The sequence below is a fragment of the Opisthocomus hoazin genome, chromosome 2, assembly GCF_030867145.1.
Source record: "Opisthocomus hoazin isolate bOpiHoa1 chromosome 2, bOpiHoa1.hap1, whole genome shotgun sequence".
Lineage (NCBI taxonomy): Eukaryota > Metazoa > Chordata > Aves > Opisthocomiformes > Opisthocomidae > Opisthocomus > Opisthocomus hoazin.
Genome location: NC_134415.1, coordinates 29,083,659 through 29,109,426, shown reverse-complemented (window position 1 = coordinate 29,109,426; position 25,768 = coordinate 29,083,659). Strand labels below are relative to the sequence as shown.

Sequence of the window (25,768 nt, the reverse complement as noted above, 5' to 3'; positions counted from 1 at the left end):
TATTTCAAACCTGAGCTGTACACTGTAAATATTTGGGAAATATGATGGAAAGAGTGTGGAAAGACTTTTTTATTTTTTATCCATTAAATGTTATTGCTAAAAAGTGAACCCCCCTCCCTTGAGTCTGAAATCATTACTCATCTGTAAAAATCCAAGACCAATTTCTGTTAATTACTTATGAAAAATAACTTTTTTTTTCTCCTTAACCAAGCCATAAAAAAGCAGACAGACATTTGGACGGCGTTATCACCAGGCACTTCATGCTGACTCTGCCACAACAATAACAACATAGTTAACGTTCGCACAGCGAAGGTCAATTAGGCTTTGGGGAGGGAGAGGAGGGAAACGGGACTGGAAGGCCTGAACTGCAGAATGCTGAAGCTAATGCAAAGTCTCCTTATGACTTCAGGAAACTTTGGATTGGGTCCAAAATGGAAGTTAGTGAGGCCTGTGCTTTCTGAGCATGGTGGAGCTGTTACTGCTGCTGTCTGTGCAGTGGAGTCCGCGGGGCATCGCGCTGCCTTTGCCGGAGGGGGAGAAAGATTTGTGTTATTCCAAAATATTACTGCGGTATTAAAAAAAGACTTGTCTGTAGGGTCGCCAGAGCAGTGATAGAAAGCTGTAATTTAGACAGTCTACCGAAGCTGCATGCTGTTGTGATGTAGACCGCTGGGTAGCAATTATTTTTTGTTAATGAATTTAAAACTAGATGTATAGAAATGGTTATATCAAATGTATACACTGCTAAACAGCTCACTAGTCCTTGGGGTTTGTATTTTCATTATCTGTATGTAAATCATTCCAGTGAGCATGATCTAATGAGTCAAAAACTGCTCTGAAACTTGAATTGAGATTTGCCTCATGCCCTGCTTCATGCATGGTATGGTCCTTACAATGAAGCTATGTCTGTCCTCTGATTAATCACTTCTTATGAGGAAATAGTTTGTTGGTTTTATGGTGTTTCAGAAGGGTTATTTCTAAACTCTGAGAATATCCCACATTAGCGGGGATGGGAAATTCAGGAACATTCAAAAGCATTCGAGAGAAACAAGGAGCACAGCTGAACGGTCCCCAGTGACCTCTCCTAAATCTGATGTTTGTTATGTGGCAGGATAAAAATAAATAAAATAAAATAGTTAACTGTAAAAGGCTATCTAACAAAACCATGCAAAATGCTTCTTCCTGAGCGTCAGAAAGTTCTGTTACTGAATTAGAAGCTGTCTCTTTTCTTCATATGCCAGTTAAATCATTGTGCTTCCTTAGCTCCCCTAAGGTATATGCTACGATTTCCTCTTAACCAGCAATGAAGATAAATAGCTCCTGTATCTTTGCTGTTTACAGTTATCTTAAGCAAAACCAAAATTAAAGCAGAATCACTGCAGCATCACAGTTTCTTACGGAATCCTGAGTATAGAACAGAAACTTGGAATACCTCTGACACGATATCTAATATATGACATATAAAATAAGTGTATATCCTTGCATGCATATTTGTAACTTCAATTACTAATAGACCTCAAAAAACTGAGTAATTAGAACAATATCTAAGCTTGATGTGCTGTAACCAGATAAATGGAATGTACAGAGTGGACTGGAATATTTGGAATACCACGCTCTGTTTCCCACCTCTTTTTTCACAGCGTGAGCATTATGTCATGGTTGTGTACATTCCAGTTAGCTGCAAGTGAGAAATCACTGCCGAGGTCGCTGAAATGTCAGTGCCACATACGCTGAGGACAGAAGTGGATGGAATTCCCTGTTATAACTCTAATTATCAGAACTTATGTGGTAGAAGAGGAAAATGCATGTCCTGTATGCTGGGTACTGCAGTCTAACAGACACACTGGCTGCCTGAAAAGCCTTACAAACAGACGTATGACATAACCTATTTCAGTTTTTTAAACATTTCATATGCCAGGTGAGTAAGTCTAGTCTCTGGCACACACATACGGCTTTACGCTGTATATTCACTGAATACGCTTGAAACCAGCTACATTTTTTTAAAGCTCTTTAGCTGAACCGTGTACGGTCTGAAATACCCAGGTAGTTAGCATTCCTGCCAATTTGATATGATTGAGACCTTTACTTGAACTGACCTCAGAAGGAATAGAAGACTAATTGAGGCAGCCCTAGTTTTAGCTCTCTAGAGGTGTAAAACACTGCAAATGGTATCTGGTGCATGCATAAAAAGGTTTACATAGTGGAAGAGGGATATGGGAAGGAAAAGAAAGACTTTTCTGTCTCTGTCTCTCAGCAGCTGTCCCCCCCCTCCTCCCCAAAGCTTCAAGAAAAAATAATTTTATTCCTATCCTAATGTCATTGCATGGTAAAATAATAAGGAAAAAAAAGAAAAAAAAATAGAAATGCACCCAAACAATGCAGAAGGTAAAATTAGGACAGTACTTGGGTGCCTCAGGGCTGTAATTAAGCTATCTAGATAAAAAAAGATATTCTGCTTGAGATTTATGTTCTGAGGAGGGGGAAGAAGAAAAAAAAAAAAAAGACTGGAAGTGAAACACAGCAAAAGAAATCCGTAATTCCAATGTGTTCAACTCGCCCATCAGAAGAAATGGCATTAATTCAGGTACCCAATTACTGTAATGTGGTTCAGAGCACCTCAATAGGTGTTTCAATCTCAAGCCAGGACTAACATTTGTAATCCTTTAAATGCACTTAAGAAATTGATGTTACAGCCCCACAATCTGTTAGGGGCCTTGCTTCCTGGCTGATTGCAAAGTATCCCACCATTAATTGGATCATCAGAATGTGATCCGCGTTCTGGTCCCCGGATTATGTAAGACTGACTTTGCTCTGACGCGCTGAACCAGAGGCTTCTTTTGCTGGATATTTTGACCCTTAATGTAGATAAGTGGTATTTTTCATCAATCTTAGCTTGCATTAAAAAAGAGAAATGTCAATTCAATGTGGGGCGTTTAACTTAATTCAACATCTTTTAATTTAATACCTTGGAAGAGTTAGTCCGTCTCTGACCTGCCGGAGACTTCTGCTGATGGAATGGTTTGCGGAGTGGGACTGGAGGCACATCGTTTCCGCTCCTTAACACAGTCGGGTCCCAAAAGTCTCTTCATGCGTTGTCCCTGAATGAAAGGGAAAGATAGAAAAGAAACACCAAACAGCCCAGTGACCATGCTTTGCCGTATTGGTAGTGAGTTTCCTCAGCTCCTTTGGACTGTTCCCTAATGACTGCTCTACATGCCTGAGGGAAAAAGAGACAAAAAAAAAATTATTTCAGTGTTTACTGCCCTGGTTGCATCTTGAGTTTATGTTTTCTTAATTTATTTTTACCTTTTTTTTTTTTTTTTTGAATCAGGGTGCTTTGGTTAATTTGCTCAATGTTCTTAACGTGTTTTGGTGCTACAGTAACAGCTAGTTTGGAAATCATCTGCATGGGCTAGACCTAAAATCCTATTGAAAATAGGGGACATTATTTCTAAAAGAAGGAGGCTTTAGCTGAAAAAAATTTTATTACCAAAATAAGTACAGGACATGTTGTAACACCTCTTTTTTTTTTTTTTCTCTTGTACTGCATCATAAAAGCCTTCGTAAAAGTGCTTCACTTCCTCACACTGAATGCGTTTGTCCCAATGGTACAGACAGAAGTTCAAAGGTGACTGCAACAAAGAATTTTTTTTTTTTTTCAATGAAAGTAGTAAGCTGCTTAATTTTCTGGGCATTGCAACGAGCATCAGGTTCATTTGAGTCTTATCATGGCTTTGGGAGTACCATTATATGGTGTGGTATCTCTTGGCCTCATGGTTGTTAGGACTGAAGATAGTGAGGTACAGAGAATAACATTAGGTTTCATGACCAAGGCCTGATGTTTCTTCTGGAACTGATAATTAATAATCCTGGGTATGGTGATGATTTCAGTAAAGGTAGCACCTGCTACCTACATATGCATATACATCAAAAATTACTGGCAGAATCTGACTTATTTCCATGTTTCAGAGAAAGAGCAAGCTCTTTTCATGTGTGCCACACAAAGGCAGAAGCTCATAGATATCATTTTGTGGATGAGACTGGCTGACTTAGGTCTCCTTTCTTTTGTTTACTGCCAAGATCTCAGTCTTATTTTTCCAACTCTTCCCTTTGCTCCCTCTTTTGCAAGTCTTTAAAAAATAGTGCTGTACTGGGGGCAGGAAAAACTGCCGAGGCACAGCAGTGGTGAGGGGGTGGTTGGCCTTCATGTTTCACTGACGGCTTCTAGGCTGTGGAGACATTTTCTGAGAGGCCTTTAGAACATTATAGGTTAAGGACAAACATGCTTTTGAGGCAGTATCTTTCTGTTTCATGAGAAATGTTTGGTCCCAAGGAGAATTGGACTGAAGAGGATGGTTCTTGCATTCTCCCATTCTCCTGCAGGCCAGGATCAATTCAAAGTTTGCTGTGTAGGGGGGGAAAAAAGGTCAAAACTTTGAGGTAGGGAGTTCATAAGTGGAGGTCTGTGACAGTCTCATTAGACATCTCATCCATACGGGTTTTGCAGTCACTTAGGATGACACTCTGTGAGCTTTCTCAGTATGTCAGAGAACATAGCTGTCCTTGTCTTTGGTCCACGCTAATTAGGTTTTCTAGATTAGCAGCATACCTAGGCTAGCCTTCTCGATGGATTTACAGAGGCAATAAACAAAGGCACACAAAAAGGCGTGGTGGGAGATATTTTTATGATCTTGAAGGCAGATAGGAAGAGAACTGGTCTGGCATTTGGAGTGAGCTGACTGCTTATTAACAATTTAAGTGTACACTGATCAGGCGGAGGCAGTTTCTGTTATTGGTTGGGGGTTTGGGTCCATGTGAGGTTGCTGTTACTCATATAAGGTACATGGCTCACATAAATGCCTGACCTTGCTTTTTTTCCCCCCCTTCTTTTTTTCGTTCTCCTTTCTTCCTGATATGAATTGAATAGGCAGGTAGATATATATGGTTCTGGTCAGCCTAATTGGCACTAGAGGTGATATGGTGCTACATTAGGACAGGATAACCTTTAGGTTTAGGCTCCTGGCTGGAGCACAAGAAACACGCATTCAATTCCCAGCAGTTCTCTGACTGGTCTCTTCAAATTGCAGCATGTATTGGTCATGGGTCTTCTCTCTTTGTGCTTGTACAGCACCTGGTGCAGGGGGATCTCATCTGGAACAACAGGTACCACAGAACTGTAAATAAGTGCCCTGGCTAGAGATTCCTGTAAGCAGGTGACCAGCTTGCAAAAATATAATACTTTTCTACTAAGTGTGTTTCATGTTACAGTATTTGAATCTCTATGTTCTCCCCCGTGGATGAAGAAAGTGACTTCATGCTGTAGCGTTACATACTTGCTATAGTAACATGGAAAGAGAAGTACAAAGATGTATGCTTATATATTATCCATGAGGGAATTACACCCTCTTATGCTTAAGTATTTTAACAGGCAGTGTTGAAGGAAGCTCGTTTGGTTATGTTCAGACCTGATACTCGGAGACTTCCAGGTAAGTACTAGTCTCACAACTCGGCTCATTCAACACTGATACAAAGCTCTTTTATGAAAGGAGAAGTATAAAGCAATGTAGGTAAGCCTGTAATTATTTTGGCCACAGAACAAACATATTGTTTCTTCCTGCTTGGAAGGGCCTAACCTTCTATAGGGAGAGTAAGATCTGTGATATCTCCGGTATTGATAGCGTTCCTACAGCAACTGCATTTTCCAGCAAGCTTTGTACTTGCATAAAATGCTTCTGAGTTATTCCACTGTATGGAGGGGAAAGGAAACCTTGTGTAGCTTGTGGCTGTCCCTTCCCGGGCAATTGATTTGAAACACAGACAGTGTATCTCAGGGTGTTTTGCTGTATGGAGTTGCACTGGAAGTGCATCGCTTCCAAGGTGTTTAATTGGAGTGTTGGGTGACACTTCTCTGCTGCTTTATCCCTGGACAGAAAGCTGATCTACGTTTTAGCTTTAAGTACACTACAAGGTTGGAAAGTAAAGTTGAGTTTGCAACAAAGCAGATATATTGGCTTCCCATGTTTTGAAGACAAATGGAGTCTCATCCATCGCTGCTATACCAGTGTGCTGGTGCTGTTTCAGGCTGCTTTGGGTTAGGATTTCAGCTTGCCCTTCCTTCCTAATGGGGTCCCTTGGTGGAGGATGCCATCCAAGCACAGGATGGATGAGATGCCCTAAGGACCTGTATCAGGCTTGCCTTTTAAGCAGTGCCTTGCTGAACTGTGAACTGGGCTTTTCTTGAAGTGCTGCATGAGGATATGAATTCAACTTTAAGACAAAAAAAGGGAACAAACACCACATACAGCAACATATGTCAGCCTGAAAGCACACAGTATTCGGTGGCAGTATTCGTATGCATCTAAAATGATTTTCTTGTGGTGTCCTAAGTATTTCCCAGGGGCTCCTTTCTTTGTTCTAACTCCCTGTGGAAGGGGCAGAGAAAAATAGCTGGTGGGTTTTCTTCGGCCACTGTCAGCGACAGGCTCGCAGCAGAATTAATTCTGTCCTCTCTAATGACCGTCAGTTACCTCATTGCCAGGGAAATGGCCCCCTCCGTCTGCAGGATCATAGCAACTAAGTTCCATTACGCAGGCCAACACGCTTCCCTCCTCCCGGCTGCCCGCAGAGGCTGAGGCGTTCCTGCTTGCCTGTATGGCCAAGCGGCACCGGTTTCTCTGTTCGGTAACGCTTGCTGGTCCCAGGGTAGGCTGTGTATTGACAGCTTGCATGTCCGCTGCTTGGCATGTTAACGGTTTTGGGTTTTTTCTCTGAAAAGTAAAACCTGTGTTTCCTTCACATTGGGGGGTGGGGAAAAGATTTTTAAAAAGTGCGAAGGATGAAAAAAACATGCGCTGTATCCATCGTGATCATATCCTCACCCGGGCTTCTCGGTTCCCTGGGAAGATGTGTTCACAAGACCAGGTGGATATGTGCAGATACTGAATGTTTTTGGTATTGGGGATGCATACTTTTTCAGGGTTGGACTCCTGCTTGAATTCATGAGTCCACTTTTCACACAGGCTCAACTGTAGAGAATGCAAATATGTTTCGAGGCAACATTGATTAATTCAGCACATTCAGACCATCTTACACAATGGTGCAAAACAAGTGCCCTGTTTCTGTTTCTGAAACTTGCACTCACTATGAACTTTACCTGTGCAATTTTTTGGATGCGGTTGCTAAAAATGTAGGACAATAGTGTCCTATAAGGGAGCACTAGTCAGCATATTTTGATATGTTGTGAGTGATAGATCACACGTACTAGGGTGTGAAGCTGAGCAAGTGTCTTTTAAATTGTTGATTTGGGTTTCAGCATTGAGCCCAGCTATTCCTTGAAACACTCTGTGCAGTACAGTAATTTAGAGTGTAATGGTCTCGTATAGAGGCAGGTGTGAATCACAGGTGAGCTACACAAGGGTGTGAGCACTCTCCCTGCCTCTCTTTCCCCTCCCAGTCTCTTGTTCTCCTATATATACATTTTTTTTTTATTTCCTCCTACCACCTCTTTGCAACACAGGTAGGCACGTTCCAGTGTTACTCTGATGAGCCTGCTAAGCACTGGTTAATTTGATTCTTGTGTTTGATTTTAATGTCTTTTTTTCACCTTGCGTACTCTAAGAAACCTGTACTGCCTCAGGTAGCTTTGAATGTACCAGTAAGAATGTTATAGCATGAGAAGTAAAACAGAGAAAGTGTCTTCGCCCAAGATTTGGAAGTGGTAGGAAATGACCTCTTATACTTCTTTTGCTTTTTAGATCTTTAAGCCCTAAGCCACCCTAAATCTACTGTCCCTATAAAAAGCTGCATTTTAAAAGGCTTTAGGAAGCTTGCTGACCTTGCAACCTACTTTGTAAAGAGTCTGCACCCACAGCTATTAAACAAAATTAATTTCAGCACTTTTAAATTGTTAATCTTGCAAAAGACAACTTGCTTGCTCTCCAGTGATCCCACAGGTCGTCATTCTGTGAGCTGCAAGCCATCACCAGGGTTCACGGCTCTGAACATCATCAGTCTGCTTGTGGTCTCCCAAATGCCTTGCAAAATTAATTCCTCTGCCCTCCATTTTTCCTCCCCAGCAGCTCTGAGATCTGGGTGCTTGGTGAGCTCTGTGTGCGTAGCAGCGAGTCACCACCAGCCGCACCACAGATTATTCTCATTTTAAGGTTACTCTGCCCTAAATCAGTGATTCCCATCCTCAACTCACAGTAATGAACTTTGGGCAGCAGGACATGAATTCAGGTAGGAAATGATAGTTTTGGTCTTTGGAATCTTGGGGTTTCTATTGAAAGGGCTACGTCTCTTGTAAGCTAAGTCTCCATACCCATGGGGCAGATGCTTTACCAGGTATTAATTTATTTTGAATCTTCTTAAGTGTATTTTTTCTGCCTGACCATGAAAACTGAGCAATGTTGGCTTTTTTCCTCCAGGTAGCAATATGTGTGAATGCGCTGGGGGTGGGGGAGAAAGTGTCTGCTGTATTTGGTATTATCATGCCTGGTTGTCCCTGCTCCTTCCACCTCTTTTGTCTCTGCCACTCAAGCCAATTTCAGCCATCCGCCGACTCTCATTTGGGATAATAGCCTCTCTTTTTACTGTTGTCTTGTCATGTTTGATTCGGCAGCACAAGGGTTTTAAATTAGCCAAAACGTTTGCATGCTGGGCTTACTCCGCTGCCACTACCAGTTGTAAAGCCACTAAACCACTTGATGCTGAAATTGATGATTGCTCGGAAGGAATAAGAAATTGTTGGTGGCTACCGGGAAGATTCATTCACGCCGAGCCCCTTTTAAGAAACCTAGGGGGGAGGGAGAGAGAGATTTCCTTCATTTTCCTGCTGCCTGGCTGGTGGTTGCATTGTGCGTGTGCCAGGTTCCTGCTGAGTGATTACAGCCTTGCTAGGCTGCGTAGTTCCTGTGATTTCAACATAAAAACAGAAGAAGGAAAATACAGAGGGAAAGGAAGGGGGGGTGTGGATGTGTGTGTCTGAGTCTCCAAACACTTGCAGTTCAATTCAGTAATGTAGAATTGTGATCTTTCAACTCACTGCCCAATTCTTGGGTTTGTTTGGGGTTTTTTAATCTAATTTATTCCCCCTGGTTGGAAGTTTACTTGCTAAAAGTTTTACCCAGTAGAAGACTTTCTCTTGGCCTGCCCGAGTTCGTGATGCTAAAACATGCTGGGCTTTCAGCAGTTTTTGGTATTCTCTGGATTAAAAATAACCCATCATTAATGGGACCTGGGACCACCAAGAAACTAGAAAACTTCTAATAATACCCCCACATCCTGCCCAAAATGCCTTTGAGTTGTTTATATTACTGTTTAAAGATATGGAAGGCCAGCATATATAAGGGAAAAGAAGTTGACAGCGCTTGAGAAACTGTACAAAGAGAAAACAAATGAAGTTGTGGAATTAGATGTGAATGACTAGGGTTATATGAGGGATACAATTACATCTCAGAACTATATGCAGTCACATACACAAAGTAAGAGAGGCATCTTTTATTTCCTTTGAGTGGACTTGATTTTTTTTTTTTTTTTTTTTTTGAAGAGAGAGTATGTTTTGGCTTTTTTGTTGTTAGTTTCTTAAATATTTTAGCACTGTCTTCTGGGTTATGGTGATGACAGGTAGTCAAATGATCAGAAAAGGTTAGTAAGAGACCCATGTACAATGGCTCAGGATTTCCAAGTCCAAAGACAAACACTATCTAACAGAAAATAGTGGCTACTGTGATTTAAAAACAAAACAACCAACCAACCGAACTCTTAACTGCTGTCAGCCACATATGTAAGTTCCCAGACAGTTGGAAGCAAGGCTTTAGATATATAGTTCATTATACAGTGTCACAAATAAGACCCTAAACATAACACAAGGGGGAACACAATTGCGTAGCATCCAAGCCAACAAAGGTGTTCTCGTTTGATCTAATGTTGCTAACGTTATTATTAGTAATATTCTAGCACTTTTTTCCTGATTACTGAGCCACATGTTCTCTTGCATAAGATGCCCTTTTTCTGCTTTAAAAAAAAAAAATCTTATAAATTTGAAGGTGTTGGCATCCAGCTTTATTTCTCTTGTACGCAATAAATCGTGAAGAAATTGTCGTGAATGACTAAAGCTCTAAAAATACAAATCTAACTAAGAGGCCGAATCTCTGGGGCCCGGCAGTAATGTGCTGTTGTGCAAGTCTAGCTTTAAGGGCTTCCATCTGTGCCAATTAACAGTAGCTTGGAAAGCCAGGCGACCATGATGGGTTTGGTCCCGTTATCTGTCTCTTAACTGCTGCACTGTTCAGAATTGCTGATTTCTCTGCAAAATCATGACAGATGTATTACAGGAAAATGTATTGGTCGAGTAGCTAGTGAGAGAGTTAATGCAAGGGATAATAAGTAGCTAAGGCTATGTCCTCCAGCAGACTTTGATGTGGTTTGATAATATATGGGATGGGTCAATCTGCCCTATTAGCAAATGCAGCCAGTTTATGCTCTACATACAAACTAGAGATTTGATAAAGCACTAAATTAGTTTTCACAAGGTATTAGATGTTAGATACTTAATGGGATCATCATGCTTTTGCTACACTTGGTTAAGATGTGTTCTGTAACAGAAGCATGCAGCAGCATGACATTTCACCAGGAAAGGAAGCGTGTCTTGTGACTGAATCACGAGTCTGGGAATTATAACGTCCAGGCATCGCTTGGCTTCCGAATCACTGTCTGTCTGATTTGCTAGAGAGGTTTCTCTTTTTTTTCTTTGCCTCCTTGTGAAGCTTAAGGCACCAATGTTTGTAAATTTTTTTATTTTTTTTTATCCTTGGATGCAGGGGGTGCAAGTAATCATAATTCTGTGATGCTTCTGTTGCATGAGACTGACTGTCCCACTCAGTAGGTGCTGGGAATTTCCCTAAGTGTGACAGCAGAGAATTAACAGGTTCAAACAAATTTGAGTAAGAAACCTTAGTAGAGTGTGAAAGGAGAAGCTCAGGGTTTTGATGTAGTGCTCCACAACAGTGTTCTGCATTCACTCTGTGCCAGTGTTCAACTAGTATTTAAAAAGTGATGTAAAAGCAACAGTTCAGTGAAGCTACTAACATTTTTGTACAGCCAAAAATCCGTTGGTAAGATAATGCCACATGGGCACAGTGTCCTTGCCGTCACATACTTTGCCCCTGTTCTGCAGGAGGGGAATGTGGATGAAGAAAGTGACCTTTCCAGGCCGCAGGGAAAGTCGGTCTCCAAAATGGCTCCTTGGTGTGAGCATTCCCCTTATCCGAGCTGATGTTCGCTCCATTGAAGCAGGCTGCTGCTTTGGTTAGCTGGTAGCGCTTTTGTAAGCTTGTTTCTTCACTATTAAAGAAAGGGCTGTAAAATTACTTTTTTTTTTTTTTTTTAAGTTCTGTGGTTTTGTCTTGTTAAATGAAGATCTAAAATTTACACTGACAGAAGCGTATGCCCACAGCTACCTTCAGAAAACTGTTCTTGAAAACCCATTAAGCATTTTGTATTTATCACATGAATCTAATTTTTGCTGATGTTATTTTTCCCTGTGTTTACAGATACTGTTCTTAGTTACATTTGAAATGCATCAGTTTATTTTCTCTAGCATCTTACTACTTAAGCAAGTAGCCTGTCCTGAATGACCAGGGCCAGGCTTTGCACTTCTCCTAGTGCTAGGGAGACATTCCTATCTTTTCATGAAATGCAGCAAGTGTCACATACAAAATATCCCGTCTGAAAGGATAGAAGCCGCATCCCAATATAGATCACAGTGGAAAATGACTCAGAATTACATGACAGCTTCTCCCCCATTTGCCCCCCTCTTTCCCTTTCTCAGCCTGTTCCCCAGTTGGGCTGCGGTAAGAAATGCATCGTGTGTTGTGCCATTTTAGTTTACTGTTACTAATAATCCCTTTGCATCTTTCATTAGCGTGTTATTTATAGGATGGCAAAAGGGCAGCGGTACCACTCAGCCTCTGAGGTGGCACTGCCGGTTGCCCAAGGACTGAAATGTGTTTTTAAAAGCACTGGGTCGCACCCCGGCCTCAGCAGCGGGCTCCCCTAGCTCCGGCAGAAGCCCAGTGCCACACTTTGGGCTGAAATCCCGCATTTTAAAACCTGCTGAGGTCGGCGTGGACTTCGGATGCTGGCGTGAACGAGAAGACTTTGCCTTGTAACTCCTCCTAAGCCTGCACCCGCTGAGCCACTTGGAGCTGGAGGGCTGCGTTTCCCCTAATAAATTCCTTTTTGTGAACCCACTTGTTAGTCAAGCGTTGTGCACACTAACTACAGCGAGGGCCCTGTGTCTTGGGCATAAATTACTCTCGTGTGGCACTGTCTCCGAGCAGCCCCCCAGTTATGGATTACTTTGTTCTCGACTTGACAGGAACATAATTAGAACTGTTGATGAAATCTACCAAATTGTTCCTCCGTGGCCTCAATGGTCAGGAAATTTGGCTGAGTCGTATTTGTCACCGACGTAAAGGCTCTAAACACTTCATATTAACTATGTTATTAATGTGCCCTCTAATCTGTTCGTGAATTGGTAACACTTGGAGTGAGCTTGTGCTCTAATAGCACCTGGTGATGAATACATTGTAATGCTGTTAAAAAGTTTCTGGAGGGTGGGGGAAAAAAAAATCCTTAATAAAAAGCGAATGTTTCTAGGTTGTTTCTTTTCTCTGTATGTGCATTTTTGTATTATACAGTTTTGCTTTGTTTAATTGGAGATTCATTTAGGCTTTATATTGACAGACCGTTTTCTGTTCTATAGGATTTGCTGACATTTGGGCTGTTTCATTGCCAGAGGAGGCTTTGTGTGTCCCAAAGGAAGTGAGTGATCTGGCCATAACAAATCCTGCCAAAATATTTTAACACCGTTACGATTTTCTAATGCAATACGTAGTGAATGTGACTAGGAAAGGATGGTGAGTCCACAAAGGGGGTTCGCTCCCTCTCCTCTGCGGTTTGTCCGGTGGGACGAGCACGCCGGAGCTGCGGGGGGTGGTGGAAGATGGCAGCCAGCAGAAGGGGGGTGGTTTGCCTCCTGAAGCGTATCGCTTCAGGCACAGCAATGGCTCACGCTTAATCTTTAAGCCAACCTTCCAAATTTTGGTCCTGCTCTTGAACTTTCTGAGAGTCCAAGGTGTTCTGAGGTGGTGTTTTAGTTGTGTTAAAGAAATGCATTTTGGCTGGTGTAAATGTTCACCAAGTTGAAACAAGGAAATATCTGTTAGACACTTATAGAATGAGAGAGAGATTAGTGGCTGAAGGTCCTAGAAGTTGACAAGCTGCTGTCTTGGGTAAAATAAACTCTCACCTTCAAAACAAAGGGCGATCTCATACTTCAGTATGGTTTTGAAGAGTAGTGAGGTGGCTTTTGACTATATAAGCAGCTGTGCTTAGATAAAGTGTTAGAACACAAAAAAACAAGTTTTCACATGTATTTTTTCTAAATAATTAGATCTCGTTACTTATTTGCAGTGTGTTCAAAACTGAATTACATTTTATTTTGTAATAGTCATGTTTTATCACTGTTCTAAAATGGGATGTTATTTGGGGCATTCTTACCCAAAAGCACACTTTATGCTGTCCTGGCTGTACTTCATCTGTCTTTCTAATATGCATTTCACTACTGAAAAATTTTCTTTAAAGGAATGAGTATTGTATTATCCTTTAATGCTACTAGTTTTCTGGGTTTGGGCTTTTTTTGCAGTTTCCAATGGGAATGTCATGATATGCACCTCGTACATAGAAATCTAACGTGTCACTCAGTAGACCAAAATATATCATGAGCAGCACTTAATTCCAATTTCACTTTTTGTTTAAGAGTAGGAAGTAAAATCACTTCTGTAGAAACTGAGGCACTTACTCAAGGGGGAGGTGAGGATTGGGGAGTTAATATCAGAGATGGGCCATGGAATATTAATTTGATAAACTCCATGATCGTGCAGTGTCAGCTGTGGAGAGCATATGCTAGTAGATGCTCATGTTTGAAATCAGGATTCATAGTTAATCATTCTAAGAAATAGACTTATCACTTCATAAACTCTAGGAAAGACTGTTTTCTTTTGCAAACATTTAAATTACTTGGCTGTTTTATACATTAAAACCCAATTATAACTTACAGGATATTTCAAAGAATTTTCAAAGCTAATATTTTAGGAACTGTACATAGACTGAGGCTTTAGCACCAACTATTCTCAACTGCATCTATTGTTTTTTTCCTAACAAAATGGGATTTCAAGAATGTTCATTACCTGACTAGTGAGTACAAATCCTAAACAGCCAACACTGCTTTCAGAACATGACTTCTAAAACTAGAAAACTGAGATCCCAATGTGACTAATGAGCTCTGGTATATAGCTTAAAAATTCTTTATTTCCTTTCTCTAAGATGATAATAACCAGGTTAAAGTAAAGGTTTATTCTGTCACCTCTCTTCTGCCACAATAATCAGACTGCATGCAAAACACATTCAAAGAGAAATAAAAATCAAAACATACTGCAGGACTTTATGGAATGAGCTGTACCTGCCACTGAACGGAAAAGCTTGTTTTTAGCACCACCATCTTGGTTCTCAGGGCCAGCCTAATACTTGAGCTGACCTGGCATTCTCCTTCTGAAAACTGCCTTTCCTCAAAATGCATAAATCCTTACATTTCTCAGAGCATAGCTGTTGTGATACAGCAAACCAGGTTTAGCAGAGTCCAGCTGTGAAGTTGCGTGTTACTTGGCCCATATGAAATCATGACATTTCAAAAAAATGTACTGTCCAAAGCTACAGAATAATATTTCAGATTATTCATTTGGATGCTGATGTGTCAGCAGAAAGGTATATGTGGATCAGACTGCAACAATCGAGGTCAGGAAATGACTGGTGTAGATGTACATAATACAGTAGCTAGGGAGTGTGTTGTAAGTATGGAGACCTAAAAGATACACGTGACACTAGCACCGTTATAAGACTACTTACCAAAGGCATCCTTTTACCGAGCACAGCAAACAAGTCCCACGGAGGTATTCACCTGTTGGGAATTAATAGGATGGTGTTTGGTAAATGTTATATTCCCAAGTCAAGGCTTAGCTACCTGTGGTAGCAAGGAGTTGAAAAGGAGGTTCGTAAGATGGAGAAATCCTACTTTAAAGCCCAAATAAGAGAATAAGATTTCAAAATCAGGAACTGCTTTCTAAAGACTGCTGTGGGCCCAGGATCCCCGCAGAGGAAAAAATAAAGTAGTTTGATTTAACAAAAATAAATAAAAGGGGGCTAGACAATTGCTCATCCCTCTCACTGTATCTTGTAGTGGAGCTGAAGTTGAGATAACAGCCTGGTGCTTCTCTTCATGAAGAGACTATGAATGAAAGGTCGCAAAGATATTAGGATTTACTAAGCAAAGTCGTACTTGTCAATAGCTTCCCTTGCTAGATATTTAAAGTTCAAGTGCTTGTTTGCTTTAGTTAAGTGCTCTGAAGTGCTTTAAAAAGCATTGGCCTATTTATATAAACAGAGAAACTCACTGATAGTCTTCCCTGTCAGAGGGTGTTACCCAATATTTGGATATCCTTCCTTGGGTCTGAAAAAGACTTCCACTAGTAACTTCTAATACATGTGAGTCTTTGTTAATGAACTACTGTATTATATTATTTGATCATAGACATTGCCTATGTTGAAACGCAGTTTTCTCTGTCGCACACAACCATGAGGAAGTAGAGGGGAGTCAGTAGCTCAGAAACTTACTTATCCAGAACTTAAATGTGACTTGAGAGGAAGAATAAGCTGGAGGCTTGACTTCCTTTTGGAATATTTGCAATAGAGAATTAATACTTTCACTTCTCCCATATTTTTCTTCCTCTTACTCAGCTATGCTGACTCAGGAATCTCTTTTAGTGCGGAGAGTCAGGCAACCAGATTTAAACAGGTTCTCAAACCACGGGAAAATCATGTTCACACACATTTGACCACTCAGAGAAATAAAGGAAACTACCAATGCTAATTGGTAGTGAAGGTGAAGATTGGGATGGTATTTACGTGCTTCCCCACAGTGTTCCCTACCAGTGTTGTAGTGCTTCCCTACCACTTGTCCTCATGGTAACAGCTGTACCATCACAACATTGCTCTTCTGGAGCAATGGCCTTTACCTAATGATACTGTTGTGATACTGAAAGCCCAGGACTGTCACAAAACTACATATATTGAAGGTTAGCAAAAGTCAGAAAGCCACATTGTTTTTCATATATATAAAGAAATAAGTATTATTTGGGGGAATCAGTGGACATACCTTCTCCAGTAAGGTCAAGGCAGTTAGCTCCAGAAGTAAAAGCATCTGAATACCATCAGCAATTACCCCATAAAATGCAATGTAAAGTGAGCAATAGGGATGTAGCTGGGTGCTGTCTTGAAACTAAAATGGCATCCTTCATTTAGAAAAAAAAAAGTTTGTCCTAAAAATTTTGATCTGTGTGTGTTTTCTTTTTACATACCTCATGTACTGTCTGTGAGATTCAGGGGGTCTCATAAGCAGGTGGATTTAGAACTATTGCTAACATAGACTGCATTTATTAAAACCCAAGTTTGAGATACCTTACAAATTAGTGAACGTGGCATAGTTTGAAGATTGCTTTTGTCAAGTTTGATTAGCTCAGAGAAACCTTTTCTAAATATTGGTTGTGAGATTAATCAGGCAATGTAAGACCTTGAATTATTCCTTATCACAGGAAAACAATGTAATGTATCATCTCATTTGATGTCTGGGAAAATGTAACTTTTGAGGATTTAAAATTTGTGTTTTAAAGATTGGACCAAAGGAAAAACTTTCAGACTGTTCTTTTTTTTTAAACTGACCTGTAATTTTCCATATTATACTTGACTGTCTATAACGTATTCCCATATTACAAGCTGATAGTACCAACATCATTACATTGAAGGATGTTCTCAGTATTGACTCCACTCTCAATTATTTACAAGTTTGTCATGTTTCAGTGAGTAGAATTTAATTTTCATGTTCCAAATACATGTCTCATGTTGCTTGCTTAGAAACTTTCTAAAGAAGGTGGTTGAACCATTTCTTTGAGTACGAGGAAACAAAATATTCCTTGTGCCCATTAACAAAGATGGTGTTCACCATATTCACAAGCTTTACTAGCTCTGTGCTTTGGAACACAACTTTGAAATTTGGGCAAAAGCTTTCCTGTTATTTTCTAGCGTTTTCTGTCACAAACAGTTGTTGTCTCCACTAAAATAAAGGCTTGTATAGGCATATGTTATGTCCTGTAAAATACAGGATAGCAGAAGGAAGAACAGCACTAATGTATTTCAAGTGCAACTGATTTTCACTGGGTGCTCTTTATACCTCTTTAATACATCTCTGCATCCATCTATAGTCTTTTTTTTCTCTCCCAAAAATGAAATGGTACTCTGTATTCTTACTTAATTACCCTGTCTTTTAAACCATGGTGTGTTTGCAGCAAAGCTGCTGCCACTTGCATCTTTCAGATTCAGACTTCAACTCTGCAGGGCATCTGCCAGGCTTTCTTTCCAAAGTTCAGTGTACATCAATAGACCCTGTTTATTCATCATATTTTCTAGCAGAAGTTTGATGCTCATTTGTCTTTTATTTCCTTATACAACTTAACACTTTTCTCACTAGTACAGATCAAATCTTTCTAAGAATGCTTATTATTTTGCCTATGTGCCTGTAAAATATATAAACAGGATGGATGTATTCTAGCCCTGTTGTTGGTGGACTGTTGCTGCTGATTTCATTACTGTTATGATTTTTTTTCCCAATCTGTCAATAATAATTAGACATCTGTAAGCAATAAGCGCCTCTAGGTTTGGACTCTGTGTCAGTAGATGGGTGTCACAATATGGGCAGGTACTGATGTCACAGCTGTGTAAAACACAGCAGGTTCTTACCAAAGAAAGGAAGTTCCTTGCCAAAAAGAAAATCTTTCATTAAGTATGTTTTACGTTGCTTGTTTAGTCTGTGCCAAATTAAAACAGTAGCCTTGCAGTTTGAATAGCAATGCCAACCTGATATTACAGTTTGGCTAGGAACACATGAGCATGATTTGAAGTGGGTTGGATCAGCATGCCCCTCACCAGGTAGAAACCCAAAGTCCTGGTAAACGCTCAGCAGCAATCTGCACCCCAGGCCGTTTCCCATGAGACCTGTTACTACAAAATAGCGTGTAGCTACATTTGGTTATTCAGGTTTCGACAGGTTGTGACTGCTCTTTCTCACTTACCAGATGGCTTTCCATGTACCATCACCTGTCCTCGTGCTCCTTCGCCTCACTAACAGAGTTGTGACAAGAACTGTTGTGATGGTTGTGAAAGTTGCTTTCTGCATGTGGCCACTGTAATTATCACATATAGACACCTTTATTTGGCGACACGTATGTTACCGTTGCAAATGCCTTATGTTTGGGTACATTCATTTTATATCTAACCTGCCTGTGGTGTTGACGTTCTGCAGCTTGATCAGAGTTAAACCTGTGTAAAACCTGCTTGATCTCAAGATCAGGCTTTGTGTATCTGTACGATACGGTATGAATTTGTTCCTACTCCTGTTTGGAGGAACAGCTATAAGTCAGTTGAGGCTTTGCACTACTTGAAAGTAATTCAGTAATCTTATGCATGGCAATGGAAGTTTCGTACTACACCTCGCCATCACCCATCCTCACGCACATTTTCTACATGTATCATTATTATCATCAGCATCTGTCTTTTGAGTGATGATTTATTTGTCTCTAGGTCTCTGTCCCTTTATACAATACTAGATCTAAAATTACATCTGTCTAGAGAGAAAGGCATGATCTCAAAAATTTAATACTGGTTTCAAAGTTTTATTGCCAATAACTAAACATGAAATTGATTTAAATTACCCAGCAATTATTTAGTAAGAAGTAGGAAAGAGTTAAAAAATAAAATTAAAGGAAAAAATCCCTTTCCCAGGCAAACTGGACCCCTTCCTTCCAAAAAAGCTCTTTGCTGGAGATTTCAATGGTATGAATAAATGTATTTCTTTTAACACTTTTGTTGTTTAAAATGCGATTGTTTCATCTGAGGTGTGAGGAGATGTGCTAACCTTGTCAATGTGGGTGCAGTAGAGCAGAAATGATAACTGTATATACTTTTTTTTTTTTAACAAAAATACAGAGTGAGCGTGTGTGTGTGTGTGTGAGAGAAAGACAACTTATTTAAATCCTGAATACAGTCAGACCTCATATGCATTGTTAAAAAAAAGCCCTAAAGAATTGCATATGGATTAGGGGGATGAATATTCTATTATTTCAGTCTGTTCTGCTGATCTTCTTATTGTGACTTTGCGCTTCAGAAATCTGCCAGGAATTTGGCTTTGCTGTACTAGGCAGTAATTTTAAATGTGTATCAAGCACTTGATAGTGTATGATTTGCGTGCTGTTGCATTCCCATTCCCTAAATTTTCCACCAATTTATTACTTTTTTCATACTGTTTTAATATTTCAGGATGATGAATATATACAGCATCATTAAAGGTAAATAAAAAATGCATGAAATTAAAAAATGGAATATTAGATGTTTCTTTGCTGTAATCCCTAGGTCCAATAGGAATGAAATGTCTCTGTTCTGTCAAGTAATCCCTAAACATGATTAGGGACCTTGTAGTTTCCACATAGCCCACATAATATTTGTATCATATAAGCCTATTTATGTAAGGTTTGAGTAAAAGTTGTTATTAGAAGACCTATAAACCTATTTTACAATTCAAAAAGATATGCTTGCCTCTTAATCTCTCTACTTTTATTATTTTGTTGGAGATGGCAATACGTCCTTAATTCATTTTTCAAAATTCTGTTACATGTTTTTAACAATCACAATGAAATGTATTTTTAAGACAGAGGACTGGGTTCAACAGTTCATCTACTTGTGTAGCTTCTCCTTAAATCCACGTTGGAAGGGATGTGCACCTCTTTCTAGGTCTCTTCTTCGACATCTAGGTTTAATCTGAACTGAGGGTCAGGAGCTGTAGAGATTGTTTTTCTGTTGCTGGGGAAGGGGAGATGGAAAGAGAGAGGGGGGATTAATTTTCTCTGTTTAAATTGTGGGATAATATATTATCAGTGATGTAGACGCTTCTGGCAGCATCACAGAAAGTTTCAGAAATCAGCTTTTGATTTGATCAGCCAATAGCAGAATTTTAGGGAGAAAAAAGCTAGAAAGAAGGAAAATGGGGGAAAGTTTTGAGTGACAAAAGAATAAGACTGGAGAGAAAATAGTTCTTTCCAGCTGTTTCTTGTGACACAGTTGTGTGGGGGATGCAACAACCCAACACTTCCCATTCCATGCCTCAGCTTCTTGCCTGGGCAGCAGAGATGCTCACAGTTCCATCCTGTATTTTGTTAGGCTCAATTCACTAATGTTCGGAGGTATTCAAGCTCCGTGGTAACACAAGAAATATCAGTAAATAAATAAGTGGAGTAACTTATATACTTACATGGTTTTAGTAGACATTCACTAAGAAAATATTTTCAAATGATAGCCAGGGCCAGCTGTGGCAATTCTGTATTCCCCATAAGGAAATTTGAGATTATATTAACCTTGGGCTATCTACTCAAAAAGCACTGTGGAAATCCACCTGTATTGCTTCCACACTGCACTGAAATTTTACTTTTATTTCATTTTTGTCAGTTAGGTGGCATTTGAGCAATAGGTCTATTCTTGTATTTATGAACTGAGAGAAGCAAAACTGCTCACTGCTGAGCCCAGGGATCCTCTTCCAGGAAAACTGAGATCAATAACTGTTATCAAGTCTTCGTTTATAGGGAGTGTTAAATGACCACGAAGTCCTGATGTTCATCAATTAATAGGGTGTGCTTAAAACCAGGCTGTCTGCCCCCCGCCCAACCTACCCTAGTCAGAACTTTTGATCCTTGCTATCATTTTAAACAGTCACTTTCAGTTATTACAATTTCTTTGTAATTGGAGATGCTGCATTACAGCAGTGCCAGAAAGTTAAAGGTAAGCCACGTTTTCCCTCGCCAACCTCCTCCTTCCTGCTAGCAATGGAAGGCAGAAATGAGATGATGATACCTGAGGCTCATTTTATGATCCAAAGCAGGGAATTGCAAAAATAAGCATTTTGGTACTCAGCAAGAAGGCAAGTGCACACCCCAACCACAGCAGAATGAACTGAAAACTGAAAATGAAAGCCTTGATGCACAGATATGTTTTGAGATGCCTTTATTGCCTCAGTTTAAGTGGAAAAGAGGGATTTGGAAAAGAGAGAGCTTAATTCAACAGAATAATATTATGCTTTCGATCCTTAAAATGAATGAATTATTTGGATACTTAGCGGTATAATGTCTTTGAATAATGCTGGTACTTAAGATAGAAAAAATGATATTGTGAATGTGCTGTGTTTGCCTCTTATGATGTTTTTACCAATTTGGCATTTATGGGAAACAATATCATTGTTGCAAAGTTTCCAAATTGCTTTTTATACAAATCCGCAGAAATTAAATCTCTTCCTTGTTATGAAGTGATGTCTTGAGACACTGGTATATTAGCGCAAATCTGTGGAGACAATTAGTCCAATTCTGCTTGCAGTTATTGTGTGCCCATTCTTAATTGCTCCAAGAAGACATGTTGGGTATGGGCTATTGCATGACAAAGTAAATAAGTGTATGCTGAAGTTTGGCATATGAGCAGTAGCAGATACATCTCATAGGACCTCTTGTGGGTAAAGTTGAGCCCACGCCTGACCGCTTCCATGGCGAAGAATTTAGCCCACAACGTGGCGTGGTGTGTGATGCAGGAATAATGGCAAATTATGTAAATTGTGAGCCTTCAGAGAGAACATCACAAATCAATTTCAAGCTCAAGGAAAATAACATGAATACAAATTGGTGTAGGCCACGTGAAGATTTCTGAAGACGGCATACCATGTGGTGCAATGCAGATTGGGCCAGTTGTGGAGGTCTTCAGCAAAAGTCTGGTTTCTATTCAGAACAGCTTCAGGAAAGGCCACATGTTGCAAGGTGGCAAAACATAGCGGTACAGACCATACTGCCACTGGCTGGCGAGCGTTTTGCTGGGTCTTCCCTAAAACCCTGCTCAGCCATAGCTGCCAACAAAGGCAACGTCAGCAGCGCTGACTTGGGGAGCAATGTGTGCCTGTCCGAGGGACTTTTGCCTCATTAGTAAGAGGGAAATGACAAAGGCAGTCTAACATCCCAGCCCCTTTCCCCATCCCCTCAGACTGCGTGGCTCAGTACGCGTCGGAAGGGAACAAGCATAACGTGAGAGGGAAGATGGACTAAGCCATGGGCAGTCTAGGTGACTGGCATCGCGTTCAGGCGAGCCACCATTTAGCAGGGCGTGATGCAGAATTATTTGAACTCATTTATATCAGAACCGTAATGGGTCTTCATAGGTGAATTAAAACTATGTTAATGTGCTGTATGTGATATGTTGAAATTCATTGACAGAATTAAGACAAGACTAAGCCAAGTGCATGACTGATTTTTACAAATATAAATCGATTTAGTAGGTGGAGGAAGGCAAGATGGATCAAATTTTAAGACATGGGAGCTGATTTACCTACATCAGACGTTTAATGGGATGTTTAATTTGATTGCTTCTCCAAAAGCTGCTCACAATAGTCAAGGCACTGACTAAATGTCTGCGTAATCAAGGCCTCTGCGTGCATCTTCATCTTGATTTCCATGTACAAATAACCAACAATGAATGCTGCTGGTTGACTACAGGGAACAGTTTGAGGTTCAAAATGGCAGCTCCAGAGTTTTGGGGGTCTTTGCACATTATTTCACTCTGTTTTTAGAAGTGAGTATAGACAGATTTACACAAGTCTATGTAAACAAAAGCTTTTCAACTCAAGTTGCAGAAGATTCTTCATGGCTACAGCTAGAAAACCTTTCTTTTCAGCAAGGTTAGATGCTTTTAAACATGAGAGTTAGGCTCTTTATATCAAAACCAACATATTAGCCCACTTCCGTGTAACCTAAGGGTCCCATTAGGTGGGTTTATATTTCCGTACTAAAAAAAAAAAGCAAAAACAGGCAAAAACGTTTGAATGGAAGGAGGAGAGCACTTTATATAGATTTTGTAGCAATCACAGGCACTATATACTTTCTTCTTTCTTAGGACTGAACGCATTTCTAAGTGGAAAGTCAGCAGTCACTATTGGCACCCTTTTTTTTTTTTTTTTAAATTGGTCTCATTATAATGTATATGAAGGATGTTAGAATATTGATCCAAGATTCTTGAAAATACTGGTGCTTCCTCATTATTTTTACTGTACCATTTCTACAGTAGTGAATTATCAGTTACATTACATTTTTTCATTTCCCGTGGCACAGCTACAACAACTAAAATTAAGGGTGTTATGCTCACAGTCCCTTGCACCACTCATTCTACTATGGGCAACTTTTGCTGTTTTCCTTTACAATGCAACCGATAAACATTATTTCTGTTTTAATGACTCCCAAATAACGTCATATTTAAATGAAGTGCAGTTTGCCTCAGCAGGGTTCTTTGAATTTATGAGCATTTTTGTCCCATATCATACAATAATGTGACAAATATTATTTGCATTTTTACTGTTTTCTTGAATACTTTTAAACACCCATTTTTAGGAGACTTCAGATTGCTTTTGAACATATTTGAATGCATTTTTAGCTATCACCAAGCTTAAAATAGGAACCCTTTTTCAGCTTGTCTTTATTAAACACCTGTAAAAACCAGTGGTATTTCTTTTTTCTTATAAAGCTTTCTTCCTTTAGCGAATGCCAGAAGTGCTGCACAGTTTATTCTAGTATGGGCTTCTTTTCTTGGCGGTAATGGGCAGAAAATGGTCTGGTAATGTCTGTACCATACACACAGACATTTACCTACCTGAATGTCATAAATAGGAACTTTACATTGTAATGTAATGCATCTGATCTTTAGCTGTAATCAATTAATATTACAACTTCTAAGCAACATTTAGAAAAAATTATCCAGAATAAAGTCTTAGAACTGGATCAATGTACAAATGATCATGCTTGCAATAAACCTGTGATCGAAAGAGTAGGTGGCCAGGCTATGACAGTGACCGACTAGTTACATTTTCTTGTCGAATATTCACTTTGTATCTTCTTAAAACCACAGATTTTCTTGTTGGGGGGGTTTATGATGTTTGGGGGGGCTGTTGTTTTGGGGGTGTTTTTAGAGAGATGCTTATTTTAGAAGAAATTTTATTTTTCGTCACCTTTATAACGTAAAGGTGGACTAGCAGCTTAATCTTACTGTTCCTGGAGGCAGATGGTGCAGTGCTTTCACAAAGTTCTTTGTCTTGCCTGGCTTAAGTTTTCTGTTTTCCTTTGTCTTTTTTTTTTTTTTTTTAAGAATGAAAATTGTCTGATCATTTTTAAGGCAATGTTTCATGTGTCGAATCAAATTAAAAAAAAAAAATCAAAGTAATCTTTGTATCTCTATACAGTCATACTAAGACCTCTCTAACATTCACAGAAGTCAGTGGGAAGGTTTCCTTATTGTTGTTATGCTGCAAAAATAACTTCTGTGTATGTATGCTTTTGTGGTCAAAAAACCCTCACCAAACACCCTGTACAGAATTTTGCAAGTGAAACCAAATAATTTAAAACAAGACTGCGGTCACTCACCAGTCTCCATTTGAGCACTGTGCTAGACGCCGTTTAAAATTAGACCTCCTTAATGGACTAACAAGGGAAGGCAGGAGTAGAAAGAAGAAAAAGATGACTAAAGTAAGTACGCTCGTAAATAAGGAAATGCCATGTTTGCTTCTGTGGCCTTTGATCAAGCCCAGGAGTTCCTTTTCAAAGGACATTGCGGGACACCTGCGAAGGGAACAGCCACCCAGCGTAACTGGAAAGGGGGAAGGTCTGTAGCATGCCGGCTGCTGCTGCTTCTACCTCTCTGATAAGATTGTAAGAGTTGCCAATATCAGTATTCAGGCTTGTATCATGTCAGGGCGCTTTCATGTGAACTGAACTGAGCTGTCTCTGCGCGCTCCCTCCCGCTCCCCTTCCCCGCGCTCGTCGTCGCATTGAAGTCAGGGGAGAGGAAAAAAAAGATTTGAGGAGCGCCCAATTTGTTCTGACATAAAGAGATGTTTAGCTCTGTGAAAGGTGGTGGAGGCAGAGTGCCTGACTGACATTTCAACAGGCTGTCTGCCGGGATTGCTCACTTCATGTCCCTTCGTATTCCTGCTGTGTCCTGCGTGAGTGCTCTTGTCTAATCTTCACAGCGAGAGCACCAACAGTCTCCTGGGCTTTGGCGCTCAACACCTTGTTAGATGGGGCGTACGGTGCTGTAGCTTCTGCTTTTGTATTCGCTTTTGCTCTAATGTTTCAGGCTTGTTTCAAGTCCAAATAATTTTTTTTTCCAAGGGGTTTCCTAAAATAACAGTGTGTATCTCCTAATCAGCTTGGTCTTCTCTTGGCAATGCTAGATATTTGGGTAATACCAGGTGGCAACATGCAGAGGGAAAGAAAATAAAAGACTCTGGTAAGTCAAAGCTTTAAGCAGCATTCTGTGCTTCTGTTTTTAAATGAAGATGCATTGACCTGCTTTGGCTGGTTTAGAAAACAGACGAGAGAAAATACTCATTGAACAACCAACAGGAGGTATAACATGTTGATAATAAAGGTAAGACAGTGTCTGATCAGGAATTCGAAACTCCCTACCAGGGGCTGCAGGGAAGTTTAGTTGTTGAGGGTTTGTTTGCTTTTGCGATTCCGAACACGTCATG

At 40.1% G+C, this 25,768-nt stretch overlaps 1 protein-coding gene across 12 annotated transcripts in view; it reads left to right on the top strand.

Annotated features, from left to right (window-relative positions):
• ESRRG (estrogen related receptor gamma) overlaps positions 1–25,768 on the top strand; it is a 412,075-nt gene that overhangs the window by 160,247 nt on the left and 226,060 nt on the right. For 5 of the 12 annotated variants that reach the window (XM_075413011.1, XM_075413005.1, XM_075412998.1 and 2 more), the window contains one exon: positions 12,767–12,825. The exons of 6 other annotated variants lie outside the window; for them this stretch is intronic. Coding sequence is in view for 3 of the 6 variants with exons in the window: in XM_075412998.1 (XP_075269113.1) it covers positions 12,767–12,825 (59 nt within the window). In the remaining 3 variants the exon portion in view is untranslated. One more of the 12 variants, XM_075413002.1, reaches the window with a different exon arrangement.